Here is an 18,767-nt window from a genome sequence, read left to right as displayed (position 1 = left end):
TGCATACTTTATATTATTAATTTGTGTAATCCTCCTAACAACCCTCTGAGGAAGGTACTCTTATGATTCTCATTTTACAGATAAAGAAACTGAGACTAAGTGACTCACTCAAGGTGTAGCAGGTAGAAAGTAGTAGAATTAGGATATGAGTTTAGACGCTAGACCCTGCTATTAGCCCCTGTCTTTGGCTATGGATTAGTAAAGGAGAGCACAGCCAAGGGTGGGACAGGCAGCTGTAGTCCTCTGGACCAGCTTCTCATGGATGGGGCTGCATTGCTACAGGTGGCCTAACTCAGACATGGAAACTGAGTCGCTGCTGCCCAACTCATGCTATGAAACCATTTTGGCCTGCACAGCTTATAATAGCACTCTAGCTCTAGCTATGACACTTTATGGTGTTAGTGGGTTTTTTTGGTGGTTGGTATGGAGGAGGGGCTGGGCTACAAGTTTTAGATTATGCTTCTTATTGCGGGTTTTTTAAAATTCTTGAATTAGGCCTATTTGCTCTTTTGTTCTCTATTGAGTTAGCAAATTCAGTTTTTCCAAGATGCCCTGAAAGTATGATCATACATGTATATGAAATGGTCCTTGGGTCCAGCTGGCAACTCCTGTGCACCCCCGACCTGGATTCTGCCTTCCTTGAAGTGAGCCTTGGAAGAAACAAGTGCTCATGCTCCCTGACATTATTAGCTGCCAAGATGAAGCCTCAGTCCCAAACACCCCAGCTTCCTGTCTAACTCAAGAGCTAATCGTGTGTTTAAATCTTAAGAGTGTTTAGATCTTAGGCCATGCCATGAATTCCCCTGGTTGACTGCATTGTGAAAATGAGCTTCCTATTATTGGCTCTTAAGTAATGGAGATGAGGGGGAGTCCTGCTACACAGATAAGTGCATCATAAAGTTACATAATTAAAATAACTGAGCTCTGGCCTATCAACAGACCCATCAGCAGTCCAGAATAGAGTCTAGAAATGGACACAAATTAAATGAGAGTTTGAAATATGATAAAGGTAGCAGTTGAAATTAGTAGAGAGATGATGATGTACTCAAATAAATAGTGTTGGACAACTGGACAAACATATGGGAAACCAAACTGGATTTAATTACTATGTCAAAATCCTGATAAAGCAAGGATTTAAATGTAAAAAATGAAATAAAAAATGATAGAAGAAAACATGGAAGAATTTATTAAAACAATTTCAGGATGAGGAGGTTATTTCAAAATTTAAGATAAGGACCTCAAACCATAAAAGACTGACACAGTTGACTATGTGAAATTAAAAAAATTCTGCCACCAGAAAAATATTATAGAAAAAGCCAAAACACCTAAAGAAAATTAAGATAAAATATTTTCAATGAATATGACAAAGCAAGTTTCTACAAATCAATAAGACAAGGTATTTTACAGAGTCCAAAGGGTATGAAGAGATAGTTCACAAAAAAGAAAAAACAAATGATTTTAAGCGTTTGAAAAGATAAAAACCTCATTTCCAACAAAAGAAATGTAAATTAAAGCTCCAGTGTACCATTTCTCATCTATGAAATGAATGAAGATAAAAACCTGCATATACACTTGGTAAGGGTGGGGGAAGCAAGTGCATTTGTGCAGTCAAAGTGATGTAAATGGTACAGCCCTTATTTGGCAGTATCTATCACAACATAAACAAATATTTTAATTCTGCTGGAAATGGGGGGAAAGGGAGGCTCTCTCAAACTAAATCCACTGAAAATGGAGACCAAAATTTTACAATAGAGATATTTGATTGGGAAGTTATTTTGAAAAATAACGGTAGTTAAAATATTATTTTATCTCATATGTAATAACAGTTGTTAGAGTTACAATTATATACACATTTTAGAAAAAAACAAATCCAGCGGGGATTTTGGTTTGTCTTTTGTAAAACATTATATAGTAACATCTGAGGGCATCTTTTATATTTGGCAGAGGATGTTGGCAGCACTTCCACAGAGAGGATCATTTTTTGTAGAAGTATGGCATGGTTTCACTGCTTGACCAAGAGGCCACCTGCATCAATTATCATCTCCCCTGCTGTCCTCTGAAATGCTTATCTAGGCATCAATCTTGGTTTCCTCTTCAACTGATTAACTAACTGGTCTACTCTGCCCAGTCTCTATTTGAGAAATTATTTGATATCATTTTCTTTAACTTGATGAAATCTCCTATTTTGGCAAGATTTACAGTTCCTCTTTATAAGTTCCTCTTTACTTTGTGTGTGCTTTATATTGTCTTTGGTTGACAAGAGACAGCCAAATAGATCAGTCAGCAGAGATACAAGTAGGGATAAGATGGATAAGGAGAAACAACAGTGTTCAATAGGGAGGGATGTTTCAGGGAAACTAATTTCATAAGTGGTCATTTCAGTAGTGAATATATTTGAATGGTTAATGGCTGCTGTTTTTTAGCTGCCCTACATACCCATCAATAGAGGATCTGTTCCATAAATCATGGCACAATGAAACTCTGCAGCTGTTAATGAAGAGGAGATTTGCTAGATGTCTTAATACGGATCCATCTCCAGAACATACCAGTGTCTTCCTTTTAAGTGGTGCACATTGGGGCTGAACACTTACTAAGAAATGAAAGGGCTCCCCAGTCAAAGCTGACAGGTGTCATTACAACATGACCCCTGTGATAGATCCCAGCACAATACACTGGCCATCACTCCATTCTCTTCAAATGTCCTGGGGTTGCTTCATACAGCAGACCATCATACCCAAAGCCACTATGCATGTAACTTGGTTATCTCCTGCCAGGCTGTAGTCCAGTTAGTGCTCCCTTGGAAATACTCAAGACCTTAATGAACTATCCATCTGTGAATCTGTGAAGCTACCCATTTCTTAGAGGCCTCTTTGGAGAGCTGGCTGTTGAATACCCAGTATGATGGTCCTTAGCCGCCTTAGATCTTTCCTGTACCACTACCTCTATGCCTTTTGCCAAGTCCAAGTGTTCACTAGAAATGGAACTGATGCCAGAAAGACTACAGCTAACAATCTGAGCAGAACAGTGAGCATGTCCTATCTGGGAAAAGCCCAGCCCATTGGGCTAAATCTCTAGCTGAACACAGAGACTGTGCTCCTTCCAATTATACTGGAAGCCCAACCATGAGAAAACAACACTTCAACTACACTGTTCAGAGCCATCACCTCTTCACATGTGTGCCTGTATACGTGTACACACACATTTTGCAATAAAAATGCTTCTCAGATATACTGCACCATAATAAATCAGCATTGTATGTACAGCTCAAAAAGAAGTATGGCATACCTATGGAAGAAGTCAAAGGCAAAGTGTAGAAAAATACATACAGTATGTTACCATTTGTATAAAAAGGAGCCGTATCTACTAAGTACATGCACACACAGACACACGTATATTTGTTTATATAAAATATGTCTGGAAAGATGCAATAGGAAAGTGTTGAGTGGTAACCTTTAGGGAAGGAAACTTGGAATTAGGGTTGGGTGGGGAGAGTGTTATTTTTCACCCCTTTTGTACTCTGAATTTGTTTTACCATGTGTGTAAAGACTGTTCTATGATTTTTGTAGCACAACACTTGAATACATAAAGCACGACTGGCTCCCCAGAAGGCAGGTGTTGGCCAGGCAGTGGATGCACGGTAGGGCAGTGTGCAGCCCTGCGTGCACGTGGCTGGTATGCCCTGCGGGCAGCAGCTCCCCACACACAGTGCTGTGAGTCTCTGGTTCATGTCACTCTGTGGAGCAGGGGCTGCTCCAGCACAAAGAGGTTTTTGACAGGGAAAGGCAGAGCCAGAGTCAGGGCAGGCCCTGGGCGGGCTCCCAGAGAGCCCAACCACCCTCTAATAAGGGGTGCTCTCCACCCTATCTGAGGAGCAATTGGGATCTCCTAGGAAGTGAAACTGTTACGTATGTCTTATTACAGAATTTCCAGTGGAGTGTTTCTGAAAGAAATGTGTATGGCATGTTGTGACTGCTATGTCTCATGAAATATTTACATTTTTATGTAACTTTTTTCCATTTTCAGATCATCTTTTATTTTAACGCAAAATGACAATATATTTTTCAATTAATTTGCCCAATGTCTGTGTTTAAATGTTTTCTAATGCACACACGTGTTTTAAACTCATTAAAAAAATATGACTTAGATCCCATCCCACTTTCATGTTTTATATTGCCAAAACTCTGCTTTTGGGAGGGGTGAGTTATCTTCACTTCTGAAACAGTACTGCTTGGGAGCTGGTTTGGCCCTGGCTATTCTGGGGAAATGACACAATATTGACCTAGGAGGGGCCCTAATCTTTCCCCACTAGAGCACTACCTCTAATAGGGGGAAGGATGGGAGAAAGAGGCTAGTGAACCCACCTTCAGGCCTGTCCACTCAGGACATGCCCACACTAGCCTCTCCAGGGGCTCTGCCCTTGGCATCCCCGTCCCCCACCTGGGCTCTGGCAGAGAAGTCGGGCGGGAAGAAGCCGGCTGAGTGCCCGCCACTGTAAGAGGAAACGAAGAGAAACAGCTCCAGTCAGCCCCAGAAGCGAGGCCTGGAAAAACTCTGCAGCTGGAGCTAACACAAAGGACTTTTCAGACCCTGCAGCCAAGGTGCCCAGTGAGCTTTTTTTTTTTTTTTTTTTTAAAAACAGCTATTAGGGTGACAAGCCTTTCCAAAGGCCAGCAGTTGGCGAGAGTTTCCAGGAAGCTGGTCTGGCACTGGGCTGGGATTGGAGCAACTTTAACGAGTTAAGTTCAGAAGGAAGGAGTCATCAGGAAAGGTTTAAGGTTCAACAAACTTTTCAAATTATTTTGCAAAAAGTTCTGGCTTTCCAATTCAAAGGCATGTTTCGCTGTGACTGTTTTAAGCCAGAGCCTATTTAAAAGGCAACGCAACTAGCACGCTTCAGATTCACTCGCTCGAGGTATTTGTCTAAATCCTCCGAATGGGCTTTATAAGTGCCATCTAGTGCCTGGTAACACTGGGGCCATCTTACACATCTCGACAGGCAGCCCTCCTCCCCACGTGCCTCCCCCCAGTCTCTGTGGTCGTGTGTGCGCGCGTGCGCACACACACATACGCACGCGTGCACCTTCCCTAAGCAGGAAGCTGCTCTTTGCCAAGAGCGAATGGAATTCAGATTTCCAGAGGGTGTCCTTGGCCTCCAGCTCTATGGCTGCATGATGAAGAAAGGTCCTAGTGTGTGTGCTGGGGGCTGGGAGAGAGGGGCCTCCAGCTCTGCTCACATCTATCTGGGCCCCAAGAAAAACCCACAACTGGCTGTGCTCTCCCCAGCCACACCCAGCCTTGGTCACATTCCTTCCCTTCCTGAGCCCACACTGGGTGGCCCCGGCAAACCAGCTTCCACACCTTCCTCCCCACCGGCAGGGAGACCTAGCCCAAGCCCCCATGGGGCAGCCAGCAAGTACAAATGAGGGGCTGCACCCCAGGCCCAAAGAGCCAGAAAGCACGGAGGGCCCTCCCCCCACCCCACCCCCAATGCTGGGCATCCCCTTGTGGCTGCTGTCACTCATGGGGAAAGAGACACACTCCCTTGTCTAGCACCCGGTGGGCTGAGCTCCCATCCCTTCCTGTGCCTGCTTTCAGGAAGTCCCTCTTCATATCCAACCTTGACTCTCCTGGCCGTGGTGCTTGTGGGCCTGGGATTGAAGGGCCATCACTGCCCTTTGCACCAGAGCTTCCCAACATACCAGCAAGAAGGGACTGTACCCCTTCCCCCGTCCAGTCTGGGCCTTCCAAGCCCTGAGATTCAGCAACCTCAGGAATTAAACATTTATAGGAAAACACCTATGCAGACCAGGGACATGAGTCAGGGTGGTCATCAGCAGTAGCAAGGTGGGTAGGCTGGTCACGTTTAGCTTCTCTTTAGCCCAAGTAATAGGGTCTTCCACCTGTGTGGCCAGGGAGGGGATAGGCTAAGAGCAATCTTTCTACAGGCTGTCAGCATCAACAAGTGGTTGTGATGAGCAGGAGTTTGTATGGCTTTTCAGGTGTTCCGGCTCAAGGAGGCCCAACACCAAGTTGGAACCTCCAGGCCTGGTACCTAGGCAGAAGGTGGGCTAAACAAAGGCCAAGGGGAGCTCTGCTCTGTCACTTCCCTTTGTTTGCTAATGAGACTGTTTCCAAAAGCTGGCCTGGTAGCCTGTGGGATTGTTTCTCTCAAGATTTCTTCTAGGGGAGAAGGTGGCCGAGGCTTTGCAGTCTGCATCACCCAGTCCCCAGAATCTACAGGGGACTCAGCTTGCCTAGTCACAGTTCGGCTTTTGGCCTTGGCTCCAGGGCCCATTCTGATCCTCGTGCTTGGGTCAGGGATGGTCAGCACCCCTGCCCTGATGCTGCCTGGTGGGGTCTCCTGCTGAGTACCATGAAGGCCTACTGTGGCCTGAGAAGGCAACTTCACTGTCCCTTTTGGCCAGCCCTAGACCCTATATTTGTTCAAGTAATACATTGATTCACTGGCTTCTCCTTTAGGCAAGGCCTGCAGGGGACTCAGCTGGGGTTCATGATTCCTTGCCACCTGTGGTGGGCCTGCATGGCCAGGCCCAAGGCCTCAAATGCCACATACTGCTCCCCTGACAGTCAGGTGGCTAGGGTGTGACACTCAAGAAAATGCCCAGGCAGAACCCAGAGTTGGGGTCACTTGGTCCAGCCCTTCTGAAGGGGACTGGTTGGATCTGGTGCAGGGAGGAGACAGGCCATGCTGGACCAGCAAAAAAGCATAGAACTTGGAGTCTGGAACCTGACATCTGGCCTTGGCTCTGCCATCAGCTGGCTGTGTCCACTGGGAAAGGTCCTATCATATCTGGTCTCAGTGCTTCCATTTACCCAGAGTCCTTCCATCACCTGACACCTACAGGGATGCTTTCCCAATCAAAATTCAGGCCATGTGGTTTAATAAGGCCACCTTCCAATGTGGAAGACAGGCTGGTAATGGAGAGGCCTGGGAGCACAGAGCTCCTAGGCACTGCCATGGAATGTGGGGACCTTAGGGGAAGGATATCTCAATTGAAGCTCTTCAGGGCCCCTGGGGTGGACAGTTCTGTACTCTCATCCCCTAACCCATACCAGCCTGAGCTCAATCATACCATCCTGTGAAGGCTGCCCCACCACACTGCTACTGCACCCACCACACCAGGCCCCCTTGAGCTCCCACCTGGAGCCCACACACCCAGCTGGTGGGGTTCATGGGGCAGTTCAAAAAGAAAAGCAGAAAAAAGCATTTGAGTGTTTCAGACTAGAAGGAATTCAATTTAACTTAACAAATCAGGACATGAACCTAAAGAAAACACTGAAAAACAAGCCCACCTTTGAAGGCCCAAAGCGGGAGGATTAGGTGGGAGAAGAAAGGTCCCCTTGGGGCAGAAGACAGCTGCTCAGTCCAGACCAGGGACCAGGGGGAGGATACTGGGCTTGAGTGCAGACCGGGCCAGGGTAGGGAGACAAGCCCAACACACACTCGAGGACTTGAAGTCAGGGGTGCTAGCTGACTTTTTAGCCCACTCTTTCTACCCCAGATACAGAGACTAGCTGCCTGAGGAAGCATAGCGGGGCCCGCAGGCTGGCTGCCTGGTGCTGCCCACCACCTCTCCAGGGCTTGGCTCCCTGAGGCAGAAGGCTCAGACCTATAACCACAGTGGGGTTGCAGGGATTTATTTGGGGGAAGAACCCTGACTGGGTCAGAATGATTATGTGCATGCATGTATGTGTGTGTAGCTCTTTGTTCTCTGAAAAGCCTTGCCTACCACCCTACTTCCCAAGTACGAGTACCCTCTATTGCCTTGCAAAGTCACCCCTGCTCTCTGCCTCAGTTTCCCCAGCAGGGCACCACAGGACACTGCTGTGGCGAGGTTTACACTTAGGGTGCAGTGCAGTCTGATCTTGTATAAATGCTCAGTGCCAAAGACTTAGGAGATAAGTCAGGCAGAGTCAAAATTAACCTTTGAAAAATCCCTTGAATTGGCCCTAAAAATAATCCCTTTCTCAGATCTTTGTGTATGTCCCCTGCTGGGTTGCTCTTCTGCCTGCTGAAGTGGGAGAATCTCTGGGTGGACATCCAGAGTACCCTGGAAGAGGCATGCCAGGTGTTCCTGTACCTTTTTCAGGATATTCCCAGTGTCATCTTCAGAGGGAGCCTCTGAGGCTGCAGCCACACATGGGAAAAGATTACTTATGGAGAAGATCAGAGGCTAAGGGGCTGGGGATGGTGGGGACATCTGATTTTGAGGTCAGACCTGGACTCCTGTCTACCTCTGTCTCTCTACCTTTTATTTTTCTTTCCTTTTCTCCCAACAAGGCCCTCTTTCTAAGATGGCACCTCAGACCTCCCATGGGACCAACCAGGCCTGACAGACTAACTGCCAGACTTCCTCCTGCTAGCCAGTCACTACCAAGGACGTGTGCCTCAGATACAGCCCCTGCCCAGGACACCTACATTGTCCCTAACAGGGCCCACATATCTAAAGCATGAATGCCTAGCTGGGAGTTCTGGGGCACCATGAGAAGGCATGAAGCTAGGCCTGCCAGTTTGCATCCTGGGACGGCAGGTCAGCCGTGTCCAGGCAATCCAGGAGGCTTCCCAGCAGCCCACTGGCCAGTGAGGACCTTTCACCTCCTTGGCTGGTGGCACCAGGTTTATGATGCACATAGACGCTGAACTTGAAGAATTCTTATTGCAGAGGGCAGCCACAAGAGCCACTGGCCAGTGCCCAGATAATCTCTGCAGACTGTTCCCTCCTGCTCCATGGGCCACAGAATCCCTTTGTCTTGTTACTGCTACACTGCCTTCCTACCAACCTTCAGGGTTCATCCTGGCCTCTGCCATGCATATCCAGGCTCCCCCAGAGATTGCGTCTGGGAATGAGCCCTGGCTTCTGCTACTATCTCCCAGTGATACTGGCAAGTCCTTATCCTTCTTGAGGCTTCAATTTCCCCTTCTGTGAGCCGGGAGGACAGGCCCACTAGATGCTCTCTGAAGGACCTACCAAGGATGTGGGCTGTGTGTCTCAGCCAACAGCAGTATCTCCTAACCCCAACACAAGAAATACACGTAGTAGGTGTCTGGTTAACGCTCTTGGAATTTCAGCCTATACTAAGCATCTGAAAGCCACTGAGTCTGAACTCTGCTACCATATTTGAGATTATCTCTCCATTAGGCACCTATGGGTTGCCTAGAGACAAGCTACCATGGTCCTCTTCCCTCACCCATCATGTGCAGGGTCAAAGGCAGGTGAGCTACACAGCTCGCCCTGCTCTTCACTCTGCTTGAATGTGGGTGCTGGCCTTGGCAGATGGGCCCGACAGTGATGAGAACAAATGACAGATGAATACTGGGGCACCTGTGACTGCCATGAGGCACAGTCCACTGATTCTGCCTCCAACCTCCTCCCCAGAGCAGAATAGTGAGTGCTAGGTTTCCGCCTGTACCTCCACGGGAGGCCCAACAGCTCCTGAACCCCATTCCGAGACTTGAGGTTGTGACTTGGGGACCTCTAGACTTCCCTTCCCTCCACCTGACTCCAGACTGTCCTGGAGTTTGGGACTCTCAGGCCTCTAGGCACATCTTATTAAGGACAGCAGCTGACAGCCATATGTTGTGACCCCATTTGTATCCCATGGTAACTCATGACCTGGCAGTCTCAAAAGCTCTCAGGCCAAATAAGGAATGTCCCCACAGGATCTCCCATCATAAAGAGACATTGTATGCTGGCTAATATTTTCAGGCTTTTCCCCGAGTCAGGTATGTGGCTGGATGCCTAACACCATCTCAAGGCCTTACACTAATACTGTGAGATATACTCCCAATGTATACAAGAGGAAACTGAGGCTTATAGAGATTAGGTGACTGCCCCAGTGTCCTGTGGGCAGGATGAAATGACCCAAGCTGGCCAGGGCTCCCTGACAGACCTTGTCCCTGGATTCAGTGAACATACACCAAACCATTAGCTGACAAGGAATGAATTTGACAAGCTGTTCATGACCACCACACTGAAAACTACAGGGCAGGGTAAAAGATATGAAAGTCAACGTAAATAAACAAGGGACACATGATGCCATGTTTCAGGAGCCCCAATACTATAAGGATACCCATTCTCCCATGCCCATCTAGAGTCTGCTGCACCTAGAGGAGGCTTTCCATGGCAACTGGCATATATATGGTGAGACAGAAACCCTACAAAGACAGCAAAGCCAGTGATGGGGAAGGAGAAGCAGCCAGAGCCAGCAGGACCAGCTGTCAAAACCTGTTAGCAAACTACAGTGAGAATGAAGCAAGGTCCTGGCCACAAAGAACAACTTGAATCTGACCAGTGGCACCAAATAGGGTCCAGAAACAGAGCCATATGTAGCCAGTGAGCTGATTGTAAAGACACTGGTACGGCAGGGTAGTGGGGAGAGGATGGGCCTTCCCATGCCGGGTGCTGAGCCAGACTGGATATACAAGTAGGGGAAGAGTGGACCTTGACCTCGGCCTCACACTGGACACAAAAATCAATCACAGATGGAGTGCAGATCTACATGGGAAAGGTGAGCTAATAAAGCTTTGAATAAACCAGAATATCTTTATGACCTTGGAGTAGTCAAAGTTTCTTAAATAGGACACAAACAGCCCTATCCAGAGAGGAAATGTTTGATTAACTGGACCACATGAAAATTAAGACCTTCTGTTCATCAAAAGACACCATCAAGAGAGGAAGAAGGCAGCCTGCAGAGGGGGAGGCGATATTTGCAATGTGTGTGTGTGTGTGTATCTCTCTCTCTGACAAATGACTCCAGAATATCTAAAGATATATAGGACCATAAATCAACATAAAACAGGCAGAAGATGTAGGCAATTTATACGGAATGATGTATCTGACTAAATGATAACATGGAAAGGGACTCAACTTCATTAGTCAACAGGTTACTGCAAATTAAAATCACCATTTGATGCTGCTAGACATTCACCATCATGGCTGAAAAGGAAACAACGGAAAATGCCAAGTGTTAGGATGTGGAGCAGCCAGAATGCTGCCTGTGGGAATGAAAATTGGAATGACTCCTTTGGTAGACTGCTGGGTAGTATTCACTAAAAGTAAACATATGCCCACCCAGGACCCTGCAGCTCCACACATAGGCATATATTCCCCAGAAATGCAACCTGATGCTCACCAAAAGCATGTACAGAATATTCTTAAACAGCAACCTACACCAGAAACTGCCTGCTGGCCACAGGTGGTAGAACGGATGAATGATGTAGGCCATGCACACAATGGAGCACCAGTCAGCAAGGAGCGTGAGGGAGCACTGCTCCCTTCAGCCCCATAGAGAGGCTGCCAAACATCAAATTGAGTTAGGGACATTGGACACAAAGGTGTATGAGTTGCATCATTCCCACCGCATAAAGTTCAAATGTGGGCAAAGCTGGTCCTTGCTGCTAGAAGTTAGGCTTGTGGTTAATCTCAAGGTCAGTGACAGGAAATGGGAGCCTGAGAGGCTTTCTGGGGGTTCTGTTGCTTCCTCTGGGTGCTGCACACATGGGTCCCAGGGACTGAAGATGCCTCAAGCTGTGCACTTGAGACCTGTGTACTAATCTGTGTGCATGCACGTCACCCTTTAACTAAAAGTTTACCGCCACCACCCTATACCAGGGTAGCCCAGGTGAGCCTAATTAGGTGGATAGCCCTGGCCTTCAGGACCACTAGGCCCAGCCCCATCCCACTCCCTCACTTAAGGGGACACGGCTTCCAGACTTCCTGACTAGGTCACCTTCGTGCTTCAGCCTCCAGATGCTCTGCAGTTCAATCTCCCCTTTCAGGTATAGGCAGAGCACACAAGAGATCTATATGGGATGTGCCCCCTGCCCAACCCCGCCCCGACCCCCTGCCCCAACTGCCAGAAGTGTCTCCATGACAATATCAGTGCAGTTGTGAAGTCCTTTGCCCTCCAGCCACCTCTGTGGTGTGAATGTTCTCTCCGTCACATCCTCCAACACCACCTGCTTGGCTGAGGACCTGAGCAGCATCATGGCTGGGAGTTCACAAGTGGAGAGGGCTGAGCCTGGCCAGAGTGCACTGGGGCAGGGTGATTTGGATGGCCTTTCCCTTCCAGAGGAGATGAGAAGCCTCACTGCTTTCCTCTGGGCCATCCACCTAGACAGTGTGGCCCTCTCCCCACAGCAGCAGCCCTAGGCTAGCCGCTTCTTCCTCACATGCTCAGATGGAGGAAGTGAAGTTTGGAAAGGTTAGGGGGCCACGGGGGGCCGCCACAGCTGGGCTGATGCAGGCTGGAAGCCAGATTGAGGGCATCTGATTCCCAATCCCATCTCTTTCCCACTGAGCCATTATGCCTCGGTTTTAATTTAATTAGAAGAACATTTAATCTCCCCGTGCATTTCAGAGACGGGTTTGAGCCTGGCTGGGGCTATGTGGGGCTCTGACAGGGATCCTATGACTCATGCAGCCCTGCACAGCCCTCCCGGGCGGGCCCCCAGAGGGCTTCCTTGGCACCTCGTGCAGACAGAGGTGGTCTGGAGCTTTGCAGAAGACAGGACACTGGTCTAGAAAGACAAAATGGTCTCATCTGTTCTTGACAAGCCCCTCACTCATCCTTCTGGACACTGGTTCCCAGAATGGCCTTTCTGTCCTTTCCCACCAAAGTTTACAGGAAGAGAAATATGGTGAGGAGCTTAGACACTTACAGAGCTGCAGTGCCTGGTACCCTGGGGTCTGTGGGAGTGGGCCACAGTGGGCCTGGTGTCTCCAAAATGTCCCAGGCCAAGCTGGTCCCATCAAAAGAGCTAGCCCCTTGGTCCATGGAGCCAAATTTGGGGCCACCCTTGTGACGTTTGCCCTTATTTCCAGACGGCACAGACTGGCCCTGTCCTTGCTGACAAATGCAGAATTCAGGAGACATTAGTAGTGATGTGGATGAAAGCCAGGCCACAGCAGCCTTGCTGGAAAAGAGCAACTTGAATGTCTTGGCGTGAGATTCTGCAGGGTCCAGGAGAAAGTTGAAGACATGGAAATTCTAATTAACGCACACGGGGCTGTTTTTGCTCAAGGATTTGCGAAGCTGTCATGTCGCAAGAGGCCAGGCAAGCACATGCTTGCCAGGGAGGTGCTCACAGTCACCTGGTGGGGGTCTCTGCAGCTTTTCCTCTGCCTTCTTTCCACCCCCTCTGCCCAGCCTCGGGGGTCCTGGTCCTCCCCCATGCCCATCTCAATGGGCTGGGTGCTCCCTGAGTGTCCCTCTGGAGAGTGGGACTGAGGGCGGTATCTGTTAACCTCGAGCTGGGGCTTGCCTGTCTAAGATGCCAAAACAGAAGAGACGGGGGCCCTTCAGAGAAACCACACGACTGGGCTGGACAGAGCCATAGGCTGCAGGGCTTATGGGCCTGTCCTCTTGGGCTATCTCAGGTATCCATGTGCAACCAATGGGGCAGACGTGTGAATTCCAGGCCAGTCCTGGCTGGCTTGGCAGCTGGGGATGCAGTGTGAGGGAGGATTCACAAAAATGGTTTCAGCCTCCCAGGGTTGCTGGGAGAAGCTCACCCAGGCCACACCTGCACACAGCCCCCAAGTTCAGAGCCGCAGATCCTCAGGCCCCTAGCCCTGTGCCTCAGCACTGGCACAATGTGTCTGCAGTCCTTGCTTCATCTTAGGCAGGGTTGAGTAAGCAGCAATCCTAGGGCTTCTCCATGCCTGGGGCTTTGGGGGTTCTGGGGAGGAAGAGACCAAGAGGGCTATACATGCCCTGCTCCCTCCTGGCACCATTCGAAAGACTTAGGGAACTGGTACTGAGGGCTTTGAGAGCCAAAGGAGGACACAGCCGTGCAGCCTAAGTGTGTCCTGGGGGGTTTGCTGAGCAGACGTTGGAAAGATGAATGGAAATCTGGTGGCTGCAGATGGGTGACAAGGGCATTCTAGATGGCAGGTCACCACACGCAAGGCACAGGGTTGCACACAGGCATGGCACCGTCCCCGCCCACTGTCGAGCCAGTGACCCTTGGTGAGCAGAGGATAGTGAGTGGGTCAGAATCCCAGGAACTCACCCTGGCTCTTGGGGTACAGGGCTCCTCTTGTCATGGGGGTGCTCCCCAACTGCCCATGCAGGCCTATAGTCTCTACTTCACACCTTTCTCTCAGAAGCCCTGTCATATGGTTCTGGGTGGGAGACACAGGCTCAGGGAGTTTGAGGCTGGCAGGGACTGTCTTGTGCCCCATTCAACTTAGGAAGACAGCTTCTGCCTGAAAGGTGTGTTTGAGGCTGAGTTCTGGCCGCCCAGAGCTGGTTGAGGGTTCCTGAGGCTGAGCAGTAGGGCCCACCTACAGGCTGGGATGCAGCGACGCCACTCTTTGTCTCCTGGGTACCCCGCGCCTCAGCTTGTCATGACTCCCTAGCTTGCATCAGGCCTGCTCACCCCCCACCCCACCTCTGGCTAACAGGCCCCGGAAAGAGGAGCTTCGCCCAGCCCCAGGGACCTTCCCGTAATCAAGGCTATAGTGACCTCACCTCTCTGGGGCCCTGCGGGCGGGGAGAGCTCGAGATGGAAACAAAATGTGTCTTTATTTATGTTTTTAATTTGAATTCTGGAACTGGCCCAGCATGGTAATACATTTAACATCAGTAGAATGCTGAAGAAAAATGGAAATGTTTTTTGGTAACTGCCTCCCACCCACTCTACCCCCTGTGAGACCCCAGCACACATCCCTGTCCCTCACACACACCAGGGTGTGTGCCTCTCTTCCCAGTTCAGGGTCCATGGAGCCAGGCTGCCCACAGGAGCTTCGCTGCATCCCTGAGCAGCTGGAGCTGAGTTTAACTATGGGCATCACTGGGCAGGCTGTGCGGGAGGTGGAGGAATGCAGCCTCAATGTGGGCAGAAGACCTGCATGGCCCCCACACCCCTGCTGCCAGGTGGTTTGGGCCCTGAGGAAACAGGGTTCCCACTGCTGCCAGCCTTCTCCCCCAGATGGAGTGGGGCCTCTGCCCAGCCTGTATCCCTGGAGGAGCCTGGGTTCCTAGGCCCTGACACTGTACGTGCCCACTCTCCCCTTCAGGCCTCTCTGGAGGGACCGTACCCTGACTTCTGAGGATGCAGGAACCCAGCTCCCCTGAAGCCTCAGCCCTGAGTCTTCCCTGACCAGAACACAATGCCTCAAGGTGGCCCCTTTGCAGCAACCTCCTTGTTTTTCCCTCTCCCAGTCCCCTCTTCAGATCCCTCACCCCAAGCCCCACACCTGGGCTCCTAACTGCCTTCCCAGGCTGGCTCACATCCAGCAGCCACTTTTGGAACAGCCTGCTCTGAGAGAGGCCTTGGTAAGTTCCAGGGCAGGGACCTGGTTGGGTAACGACTGGAGTCTCTGACCTGCCTGGGCCCACTTATCACTGGAGGCCATGGGAGTGCCAACCTGAAAAGGCTGCAGGATCTTGCAGAATGGTAATGTGCCAGACCCAAAGTGGGCAGAGAGCTTGGGGATGGATGTTCAGGTCTCTCAGGCCCTGTCATCCTGGAGTGGAACAAGAAACAGCCCAGTGTCCTAGATGACACAGCCACACTGGCTTGGGGTCACCCCTGGGCAGGTGGGTAACCACTGGCTCCAGGGAGCTTGGCATGTGCTGATACCAGCACTGGCAGCCCTCATCCCCATAGTGGTGATTTACTGGGCAGCTGCAAGTTTGGCTGTGATCCACATAAGTGCCTTGTCTCTCACCACCTTCACCTGCAGGGGCCTTGCAAGACCCAAGAGTTGGTAAGGCCTGGCTGCCCAGCTAAATGGACTGTGGGTGATGGCCCTCTCCTCCCAGTAGGACTTTTTGCATGTCTGGATGCCGGTCTGTGACCAAGAGAACCAACGTGAGCGAGAGCTCCAACAGGAGAAGCAAGCAGCCAGAAGGATGAGAAGGGACAGTCCCCTCTCTGAGAGGCCAGCCAAGAGGCAATACAGGCACTGCCACCTGTATTGCACACAACATGAGCCACTAAACTCTAACACTGATCACTTTGGAGGTCTGTCATATCCAGGACTTGGTACAAGCCTTGGCCACAGTGTAAGCCATCATTCTGCCTTCTGGTGCTGACCTGTACCTGGGCAGCCCATCTGGCTACCAGCCTGCTCACACCTCTGCTCCTGCCTTTTTACCCAGCCAGGAGGGGCCCAGAAGCTCAGAGCCCTATTCTCAGGGTGTCCATGACTAGTCACCCCTGCTTTCCAGTGACCTGCTGGCTCCCTTGGAGCCTCTTCACACCCTACCAACCATGAGGTACTGCCAACCTCTCTGTGAACTGGGGAGGGGGGGGGGGGCCTGGAAAGACAGTGGGCAGGTCCCGTCTGATCATAATTACCCCTTAAGACAGCCACTCCTTCCCTGGAGGTGGCCTCATTCTGGCTACCCAACCCTGCCAGTTCTCTGGTTATACCTGCAGCCCCCAGCACCATGGGTCCCGATTTCCTCAGTGATTTGCAAGGCTAGGCCTGCACCTGGCTGGCTGGAAAGGCAGGAGGCCCAGGGCCTCACTACGACAAAGACACACATGGCTCAGGACAACCTCCTGACCCCCAGAGAGTCCAAAGAACAAAACACCCTTTAGAAAAACGTCGGTAGAGAGAAGGAGAGTTCCCACAAGTGACCCTCAGAAGGGCCGCGAGTGTCACTCACAGATCTTGACACAAAGACATTTATCAAGGGGAATCCCCAATGGGTTAGCAGCCAGAATGGGACTGTGGCCAGAATGGACTTGGGCGCCCCACTGACCCCACTGCATGGCTGTCACCGCTGGGCACCCCAGCGGGGAGTCACATGTCGCAGGGGAATCACACCATGGCCGGGCACCGGGGATTGGCCTGGCCATGCCGTGACGGCGGGGGAGGACGGGCATGCATCCCAGGCCAGCTGTGCCTCAGGGGAAGGCCAACTGGAAGGCGTGGAAAATCAGCCATTTCCTCCACCTGAAGGAGCCCCTGAGGACAGCAGCAGCAACTGGCAGACTGCACCCGGCATCTGCCCCATGGCTTTGGCCAGGGTTCCACGGGGAAATGCTAAAAAACAAAGTCGTCTCTTTTTTGGGGGGCAGGGGAGGGGGCTGGGGGAGAGAAAAACAATCTCAGACTCTCAAAGCATGAAAACAAGTGGAAAATGATCAGTCTGGTTTTCCATAAGTCAAAACAAGAGGATCATGTTCCCAGGCTCAGTGGGAAGTGCCCTTGCTCTCCTCTCTTGCCTGGTGCCTCCGTGCTGGGGCTAGGCAGACGGCAAGTGGTGGGCACTGGGCGAGTAGATAGCACTCTGGCCAGAGAGCAAGCCTTCCCCAGCACCAAGGCTGACTCCTTGAGCCCCAGTCCCCTCCAGCCCAGCCCTTCACGCACATGTAGGCACTCACTGTGAGATGTGGGTGATGGGTGTCAGCAGAGTCTCCCCTTCCAGGTCCAGGTCCTCAGCGAAGCTGTTGGTTCTCATGAAGTGGGGCATGCTCACTTCCAGCAGTGTTGGGCTCTTCCTCACTGAGGAGAAAAGTGTGGGGACAGCACGTTAGGCCTCCCACCCAACCTGCCAGTGCTGTGGAGCCAGGCCTGTGAGCTCCCAGGGCCAGGTGAGGAGTGGAGCTTGTGCCTGGAAGCTCCAGCCCTGACAATCAGTTTTATAGTGGGGTGTTGGGGTGGGTGGGTGTTTAAGATGGCCCCAAAGTGCCTGACACCTCAGTGTCTGAGGAGAGTAAAGGCCAGTGAATCCTCTTCAGAGTGGTAACTGCCTGGGGATGTGCTCAGGTGTCCAAGACTCTCCCCACCTTAGGTTCTGGGCCTCTTCCCATGTTCACAACTGATACTTGGGTCAAGAATAAAACAGAAGTGACACGCACAGGCCTGGTAAGGGACAACAGCTCCCACCACCATACATTGTCACACTCATACATTGACACAGCAGTGGGTCAGGAAAGATGGGGTGATAGGACCTCTGGCCCACGAGGAATGGCAGGCCTGGGAGGTGGGGGCAGCCACAGAACTCCTTTCTCAAAACACGATGCCACATCAACCAGTTGTACCTCCAGTGAGGCACAGGAGTCCCTCCAACAGCTGGCTTCACATTCTGATTCCTGGGCCCACCTCTGCAACTTTGACACAGGAGCTCAGGATACTGATCCTTATCACTTCCCACTCTCTGTTGACACTATCAGTATTTGCTCTTGGCTTATATTTGTCTTCATTTAAATATTTTATTGCAAAAGGATTAAGTACTCATCTGTGAGAAATGGAATAATTCGAAGATTCACAATGGCGTTCCTCCCCCAAGGTCATCAGTGTTAACTGCCAACTAGATCCCTAGCCCACCCTCTCTGCTCATCCGAGCAGCAGATGCCAGGTGGGAGTTGCTTTTATACACATGGGATGTCACTGTGACTCTGTTCCTGTCACTCTGTAACATAAGCTCATTTCATTTTTCTCTAGGTATATAGGCATGGATTTAATTATTATTTTAGTCATTACATAATAGTCCACAGTTTAGATTGGCCACAGCTAACCATTCTGTATATCATGGACATTCAGGCTCTTATAGTTTTAAGCTGCTTAATTATTCAGACTATGATGCCATATCCATCTTTATTCTTAAAAGCTGACATACTGGAGCAGGGTGAGAAGGTGTGTCCTTAGTAATTTTAATAAATGTTGCTAGATTGCTTTCCCAAGAAGTTGTAGCAATTCAGGCTCCCCTGGCTTTCCCACATCCATGCCTGAATGAAGTGTTGAATGAAGCCTGAATGAAGGTTGTCAGCACCTTTTGCAGGG

The 18,767-nt window shown here is 50.3% G+C and overlaps 2 protein-coding genes across 3 annotated transcripts in view; one reads left to right on the top strand and one right to left on the bottom strand.

The window, feature by feature from the left end:
- The window catches only part of LOC134740230 (collagen alpha-1(I) chain-like), a 28,385-nt gene extending 24,240 nt beyond the window's left edge, over positions 1–4,145 (top strand). Inside the window, exon 2 of the mRNA XM_063670689.1 lies at positions 1,945–4,145. The gene's annotated coding sequence lies outside the window, so the exon portion shown is untranslated. The remainder of the gene's footprint in view (positions 1–1,944) is intronic.
- Positions 1–18,767, bottom strand: part of KCNQ1 (potassium voltage-gated channel subfamily Q member 1) — a 405,949-nt gene that overhangs the window by 172,136 nt on the left and 215,046 nt on the right. For both annotated transcript variants that reach the window (XM_054438695.2, XM_054438696.2), the window contains exon 11: positions 17,366–17,486. In XM_054438695.2, coding sequence (XP_054294670.1) covers positions 17,366–17,486 — 121 coding nt within the window. The remainder of the gene's footprint in view (positions 1–17,365; positions 17,487–18,767) is intronic.

This window comes from Pongo pygmaeus, chromosome 9, assembly GCF_028885625.2.
Source record: "Pongo pygmaeus isolate AG05252 chromosome 9, NHGRI_mPonPyg2-v2.0_pri, whole genome shotgun sequence".
NCBI classification, from domain to species: Eukaryota; Metazoa; Chordata; class Mammalia; order Primates; family Hominidae; genus Pongo; species Pongo pygmaeus.
This window is presented reverse-complemented; position numbering and strand designations above follow the sequence as displayed.